The sequence below is a fragment of the Lolium rigidum genome, chromosome 7 (genome assembly GCF_022539505.1).
Source record: "Lolium rigidum isolate FL_2022 chromosome 7, APGP_CSIRO_Lrig_0.1, whole genome shotgun sequence".
NCBI classification, from domain to species: Eukaryota; Viridiplantae; Streptophyta; class Magnoliopsida; order Poales; family Poaceae; genus Lolium; species Lolium rigidum.
In genome coordinates, this window is record NC_061514.1 from 79,219,040 (window position 1) to 79,226,735 (window position 7,696).

The 7,696-nt window shown below is 47.3% G+C and overlaps 3 protein-coding genes across 3 annotated transcripts in view; 1 reads left to right on the plus strand and 2 right to left on the minus strand.

Annotated features, from left to right (window-relative positions):
- The first annotated feature begins 557 nt into the window (after positions 1 to 557).
- LOC124676907 lies at positions 558 to 1,763 on the plus strand. The gene is made up of 2 exons (XM_047212921.1): positions 558 to 669; positions 748 to 1,763. Exons 1-2 carry the CDS (start codon positions 558 to 560, stop codon positions 1,761 to 1,763), a joined length of 1,128 nt encoding a protein of 375 aa, XP_047068877.1.
- A 319-nt stretch (positions 1,764 to 2,082) lies between these two features.
- On the minus strand, positions 2,083 to 4,318 carry LOC124677083 (glutaredoxin-C6-like; the record flags this gene model as incomplete). The annotated part of the gene is given in 4 exon segments (XM_047213080.1): positions 2,083 to 2,348; positions 2,496 to 2,594; positions 3,332 to 3,420; positions 4,147 to 4,318. Coding segments are annotated over 4 exon segments (390 nt in total). The 3' UTR covers positions 2,083 to 2,250.
- A 1,148-nt stretch (positions 4,319 to 5,466) lies between these two features.
- The window catches only part of LOC124671580, a 21,724-nt gene continuing 19,494 nt past the window's right edge, over positions 5,467 to 7,696 (minus strand). Inside the window, exons 14-16 of the mRNA XM_047207938.1 lie at positions 7,533 to 7,675; positions 7,284 to 7,406; positions 5,467 to 5,626 (exon numbers count right to left, since the gene is read on the minus strand). Coding sequence (XP_047063894.1) covers positions 5,533 to 5,626; positions 7,284 to 7,406; positions 7,533 to 7,675 — 360 coding nt within the window. The 3' untranslated portion in view covers positions 5,467 to 5,532. The remainder of the gene's footprint in view (positions 5,627 to 7,283; positions 7,407 to 7,532; positions 7,676 to 7,696) is intronic.

Below are 7,696 nucleotides of genomic sequence, written 5' to 3' on the forward strand. Positions count from 1 at the left end.
AAGACTGAAGATTTGTACAAATTTACTCTTTGATCTAAAGCATTCAATACTTATCCAGTGAAGCAATAGTTTGTCTCGCTCCCTCTTCACTTGCTTTGACGAACAACAGGCTCCCATCAGCGAAAAGAAGGTGGTTTAATGCCGGAGCAGTTGGTGCGACCTTAATTCCCTGGAGATGTTCTAAAAGGCCTGAAAGGCCCTCTTCTGCGGTGCTGCCACGGACAACACGGTCCATCTGCGGGCGGCCTTCAAATAAAAGGTTACTGGCCCAATATCAAGCCCAACTATATCCGGCCCATTACAAGACAAAAACTACCTCCGCTTTACTAGAATCCTCTTCAAAGAAAACGAGATTTTCCGGTAGAAAACAGGGTTGACTTGGCGCCCCACCGGTGTCGTGTTACGCTTCGGATTCCGTACCTCACAAGGTCGAGTTGAAGTTGCTACCTCGGGGACCCGAACCGCGCCTCCTGTTGACTGACTTCTACAACAAACAAACAAGGCGTGCACCCCTGGGCGATCCATCCATCGCAGCAGGTAGCGTGCTGCACACAAACATGTACTGGCCCGCCCTTAAACCCTCGCCGGCCAAGAACCCGTCGCCGCCGGCCATGGCCTCCGCCCTCCCCGATCCGGAGGAGATCGACGACGGCTGGGTCGTGCTGCCCCCGGTCGCCGCCACCGCCACCGCGCCCAAATCCAAAGGCAAGCCTCCCAGGCCACCACCGTCCATCAGGTCTCCATCATCCGCACCAACATCTGACGACGACGTCGTCGTCGCCTCTGACGACGGAGCCTTCGACCCCACCCCCGACGACATCGTCCGGCGGTACCTGCCCCTGCGCCGATCGCTCCGCTGCGACGGCCTGCCCCGGCAGATCCACGACGCCGACGTCTACGGCGCGCACCCGGGTTTCCTCGCCGCCGTCTACCCGGCGGCCAACGGCCGCCCCGAGTGGTTCTTCTTCGTGTGCCGGGCGCAGTGCCAGGGCGGCCGCCGCAGGGCCGGGCCCGGCGCGTACCGCCTCGGCAGCGAGGCCAGGCTGCTCGGCGGCACCGCCTACTGCCACGCCTTCCGCTACTACGAGGACGAGGCCGACGTCGGCTCCGCCTCGACCAAGGAGACCCAGTGGCGGATGGACGAGTACGGCGACTGCCGCTCAGCCAGGGCCGCCGCATTCGACATGGTCGTCTGCAAGCTTTACCCGACGCGCGGCGAAACCATACACCAGAGGCATGGCGTCGGCAGCGCAAGTCTTCCTGGTGCTGACGCGGAAGACGCGAATAAGCCGCAGCTGCTCGTCCGGCTCTACCTGGATACCGTCAACCTGGGAGACCCGCTCCGCTGCCGGATGTACGCAGTCTCCGACGTCTTCGCCGCGCACCCGGCGGTGCTCACGGCCACGTTCCCGGCGGCCAACGACCGGTGCGAGTGGTTCTTCGCCGTCCAGCAGCCCACGCGCGACGCCAACGAAGACGCGCGACCACGGAAGGCAGGGCCAGGGGCGTACGTGCCGGTGCGCGAGGGCCGCGCCGTGAACGGCAAGGGCGGGGACATGGGCTACCGCCGGGTGTTCTTGTACAGGGAGGACGACGAGACGGTGCGGCGGGTGTCGCGGACGGAGTGGTGGATGGAGGAGTACGGGTTCGGCCGGGACTTCCCGTCCGGCGAGCTGCCAGTGCTGGCCGAGCCGCGCGTGGGCGAAGATGAAGAGCTCCTGGTGTACAAACTGTACATAAAAATGGTTGGTGACCAGCAGTAGCATGCTTCTTTACTAACTGTTCCGCAGAATCAAACAGATTTGGTACTGCATCTTTGCTTCTCAAATTGTTTGGCTTCAATCTGAATGTCATGCACGACCTAGGACTGGAACTGAATCCAGTCTTAGGTTCTCTTCCAACAGGAGAAACAACACTATGTAATTATGCACATATTCAATACGATGTAATCATGCCATATTCCAGTCTTACTGTCGTACGGTTCCCTTCCAACAGGAGAAACAACACTATGTAATTATGCACATATTCAATACGATATGATGTGATCATGCACATATTCAGAATGACGACCGTACAAGGATATCACCGAGAGAATTTCAAATTTTATTTCTAGCGAGTTTTACAGAGATTTGGCAGCTATTTGGACACAATAGACAGCGGTCTGGAGCTTGCTAGGCATCCACCTTAGTACCTTACATTTTATTTCATAACACAGGAACGATGTAGCATAGTAACATGTAGCATGCCGAGCTAAGCAGTCATGGTATCCTTGGAAGCAGAACCGGAGATCGCTCCGGCCTCCCTCAGCAGAGGCACTAGCTTCCCTGACTTCTCCAGTGCAAGAGTATCTGCCCCAAAACAAAGAGAATTGACACGTTCAGGTAAATTCCAAATTACCTTCGCTTGTATAGCGGAGTTTGGTATTGGGTGGTCAGTTATTCAGTATTAAGATGTCAGTGTCAAGTACTGATAGTAGTGAAGGCGAAATGACTCACCATCGCAACCACCGATGTGTTTCCCATTGATGAAGACATTTGGGACAGTCCTCTGTCCAGTCCATTGAGCAAGAGCAGATTGCATATCAGCTCCATCACCTTCATAAAAGAGAGCATGGGTAAGTTTGATAAGAATTGTGCCTTTTGTCTAAAAAAGTTCAACAGGAGTTACTAAAATATATCAATCATTAGGCACTTGGCAGATACAAGACATGAGGTAACTGCAACTTAAAACATGATGGGTGTTTAGTCCAAATACCACTTAGTTGTCCTCTGACAAAAAAAAAGAACACTGATTCAATCTGGGAGCACAATGTACTGAACTGAAGAACATGTTTTAGTCACATCATGCAAACAGTTAAAAGGGATAGCATTTATTTTTGAAGAATCATTAACAAGAACAGTGATGGTTTTGCTGGCAGCACTTTGGTTACATAATGTTTCAGAATTGGTTGCTTGTCACCTCGATTGCTTCTCTAGTGCATAACCAGACAATCAAACCTACCAAGAGGCTTAAGATCCTGCCAAATTATAACGTACGAGCAAGCTCAAGAAAAATATTGTACCACAATCCATCAGTGGATGCTGCCATATTAGCTTTTTTCTCAGGTCAAAGCTCTCAAATTCAATGTGTATTTCCTAACCAAAAATCAATATGTACTCTATCTCAACAAAATAATACAGTACAGTAGGAACATCCAAAGACAGGCAAAATTCTTGTCTGAAATTTTGGGTACCGGCTCTTGGTACTACAACCCATCGTGCATCTACAGTCTAATCAAGTGAACTGCATGTGGAACGCAGAAACAGAAACAAGAAGAATCAAGTTGACTCACCTTCTACATCCAACTCGATGGCCTTGAAACTCGCTCCTAGCTTTGTGAAGAGCTGCTTCACCCGTGTGCAGAAAGGGCAGTAAGACTTGCTGTATACAGACAGCGCAGAAAATCAGAGTTGTCGCTAACAAGGGGCATCATCATCATCATGAAGACGTCCAACATTAAATGTGTTGCAACTTGCAAATACTAGTAGCTTAGTATCAAACATGGAGCAGCTAGCGTGAACTGATAATACAACCGCCACCAAACATTTAGAACGCAAACAGCGACCTAGTGGATCCAGATAAAGCATCTCCATAATCCCCATACTACTACTACCAATGTTCAATCTCTTACAGGCATAGGCGTGCCCAACCTCTCCTAAGGTTGGACGCGTTTGATGAAAATTTGGCCGGGCTTACAGTGCGACAGTCTTGATAAAAATCTTGAGTCCGCCGCCTGCTTACGGGTGTTTAGACGATTCTAGAGCCAAACCATCCAGGGTTCAATAATAATGTATGTACAAATTCAGAGCTTCTAATTAAATATTCCAGTTAGAATCCTTCCTACACCGAGAAGGAATATTACGGGAAAGAATTTAAAAAGGGAAGAGGAATACGAAACAGCGAATATGCTCGACTTGTAGTAGGGATGGGGAAAAGACGAGTACTACGGGAGGATAGTATGGGATCTATCTGTTCTTCCTATCCACCTTCCCTGTCCCCTTCCCCTTTTTCAGTTCGATTACAAACCAACCGGAAAGTTGAGCAGCGTTTGTTGAGGGCATGAGCGAGCAATTGAGAAGGGAACGAGAGGGAGGGAGGCAGACGCACCTGAAGACGACGACGGGAGCGGAGGCGGCGATTTCCTTGGCCTTGGCGAGCGCCATAGCTAATGATTCTGGGTTGGAGGAGGCGGAGGAGGAAGCGATGCCCATCACGGCCAGGGGCGCCGTGTATTTATACAGCCGGAGGGGAGCGACGGGACAGGCGGCGGGGTTCCGTGCTGGTGGGGCGGGGCGGGGCGGGGGCGTAATCGGTGAGGCGAGGACCGCGTGGCACGTCTCCCGACCTAGACTAGACGCGAGTCACGGCTCGCGTATGAAGTCTGAACCCTGAAGCCGCAGGGCAAAGTCGGGGAGGCTGCTCAGGATTCCATCGGTTGTTGACCGATCAGTTTGCTATAGATGGACGTTTTTTTTCGATTCTCTTTCGAGGCAGCCGGCCGGCCGAAGGGCCGAGTCGCCGAGAGCGAGAACGACAAGCCAGAAAAACAAGAGGAAATGGAATCACGCAAACGGAAACCATGTGCGAGAAATTCTTCTCACTTTCTCTACATTTATTTTATTACACAAGAAGTTCTTGTACAACAAAAAAAAAGGGGGGGGGGGGAAACATTCCGGTCATAGCGAAACTGACCTCGCCGAGCCCGTCACGTCCTGCTGCATCGGTGAAGGAATGCTTTTTACCTTCTGCTCAAGACCGGCGTAATCGGTGACGACTGCCAGCATCCTGCATTCACGACCATGATCCCACGCATGATGACCTTTCTTTCATGGACAGGACCAATTTCCCAATACTGCTACTCACATGGTTTGAACAATTTTGCCAGTTCTAGGTCGACCAAGAATTAAATTAGTTCTAGGTAAACTCTATGGCTGTCGGATTTTGCATCATGAATCGTGTACAATTGCACAACAAAATTCCCAGTTACAAATAAACTGCACATATAAAACAACCGAGAACTAGCCACGTCCTCTGAACAATGTACACCACCTAAAGAAATTTCACAACCTTCCTTAGAAAGGCGAAAATACTAATATCAAACTTCCGAGGGCAAGAATACATTCCATAACACTGATGGAGCTATTCATACACCATTACCATTTCAATTAAACATACCAAGGCAGCAGCAGATAGAATTGACCAAAAGGAGCATGTATACGAGGCTTATCTGATGCACTGAATAATTCACTGGCTTCTACACCATTATTTACGAATCATACGCTGAACAGGATGTCCCATATAGCAGAGTATTATTAACACGGCGAAATGCCATGCCTTATCAAAATTTACTTCCAGACACAAACGCGACTGGATGGGGTCCTCTGTCATCCTGTCAATCAAAATGTGTGCCGAATGAGCACAAGCCAGAGCGAAACTGATCCACCCAACCCAACCCTAGGCTTCCAGCGAGAAATAGCATCTGCATATGGTGGACTACAACGCAGCTGGTATCTGGATCTTCTCTTGCAGCCTCTGAGCCACAGCATCAATGAATTCCTCGGTGCTCAGGTAATACTCCCTTGTTACCCTAGCAACAACAATGAGGAGGAAACAATGTCATGCTAATGTAAGCACCAGGTAAGAAACAGAACAGCACATCGGTAACAACAAACACTGGAAGCAAGACATCTGACATGCTGTCGCAAAAAAAAAGTGATTCTTAAACTAAAGACAGGGCAAGCACATGTTAAACAGATAGAGTGATTGACATACACATACCACGCAAGACAAGGTGGTATTATACTCCCTTGTTCATTCTTATCCGTAAATTTCGTGTAACTACACTGCATTTTTTGCCAACCGAGCTAGCACCCTTTCTAAAAACTACACTTCTAGATGAACTACAAAAGAACAATGGATTTAAGTAGTTCCATCAAACTACACTTCTTGTGTATCATGATTTTAGAAACCCAGGTTTTAGGATTCAACTGAATTTACAGGTATGGCTTACCCCATCAGTCAATACAAACCATGAACGGGCCCATTATGAAGTTCCACTAGAAACGTTCACAATTTTGTGCCTGGCATGTGGGCTGTGCTATCAGTTCCACTACACCCTCCGTCCAGAATAATAAGATGTTTTGGATATTTCAATGTGGACTGACTACATACAGACTGAAATGAGTGAACTGACACACTAAAACGTGTCTATATTTAAGAAAATGCCAGAACTTCTTATAATTGCAGACGGAGGGTGTACATCATAAATAGTGTGATTTCCTCGAAGAGTAATGTAAGAAATTGGCTCTAGGAAGTTTTCCAAGAACGTTGCTTTAAGAAATTTCTAACTTTCTATACCGCCTATTTGATTTACAGTCCTTTTGAAAATCATAAGGCATGGATTCACAATTAATGGTATTTTTGCTCTTCTGGCCTTTGTTATTTCATCTTTTTTTATTAAGCATTTATGTACGACGAGAGATGAAGCTGGCTGGCAGCAGTAGCAGAGCAGTAGCATGAGCCGGAGACATGCAGATGTGGGGATTTTTTGTTAGGGATTTCAGTGAGCTAGGGGATTTGTGATGGATGGGAGGCAGGGGCAGTTTGTCTCTATGGAAATGAAAGCATAAATATGAGAGGGATATTGACCGGTACTTGTGCTTAGTCGGTGATAATGGTATTTTTCAAAGGATCCGAAAGTTGGAGTGCCATTTTCTGTAAGTCAGTTTCTGTAGTGGTAGCATATAACAAATTAACCCTTGCAAGCAATGAAACAAGTGGGAGAGTGCAAAACATAAGCCTATATTAATATTCATGAAGAAAAAACAGAACTTGAGAGGGACACTATTACTTATTGATGAACTGCTTTTTCTTGCAAATTCAGAATTGGGAATAACTGAATAAGCATTGTACTTCCTCCCGCCCTCCCATGAGTTAGAGGAAGTGCTATTACCCAGAAGATTTTGGTTAATCATGAAGAATAAGCAGTGGAAATTCTGGTAATAACAAGAATATTTGGTCCACTGCAACAGCGAATAATTCGCTACTTACCATAGTCTATAATTATTATCAATACAAATGCTACAATCTTTTTAGCTGTTTCATTTTATTATCATCATTGTGGGATAATATCTGGTAACAATCATACTACTACTGTGCAGACAGGTCCGCGCGTTCGGCAAGAAAGGATACCATAGTATTTAAACTAGCACAAGAACCAAACACATATACATAAATCAGCTTACTTGGGGCCATGGCTAAGAAGTGCAAGATCCTTTGTCATTTTCCCAGATTCCACTGTTTCAACACATGCAGATTCAAGCTTCTGTGTGAACTCCAGCAGCCTGTCATTCTTATCCAGCTTTGCTCTGAACAGAAAAAGTAGTCAATATAAAAGCAGGTGAGAAAATGTAACGTTTGAACTGATTGCGTAACATTATTATAGATGTTCTAAATTCATGTGTAAAATTTATCATCTGCACTATCATCATTACCTATGTTCTAGCCCACGAGTCCAAGCAAATATAGAAGCTATGCTATTGGTACTCGTCTCCTGTCCCTTCTCATGTAGCCTGAAATGTCTAGTGACAGTCCCATGTGCAGCTTCTGCCTCTAATGTCTTCCCATCAGAAGATAACTGAGGAAGAGAGCATGTTTA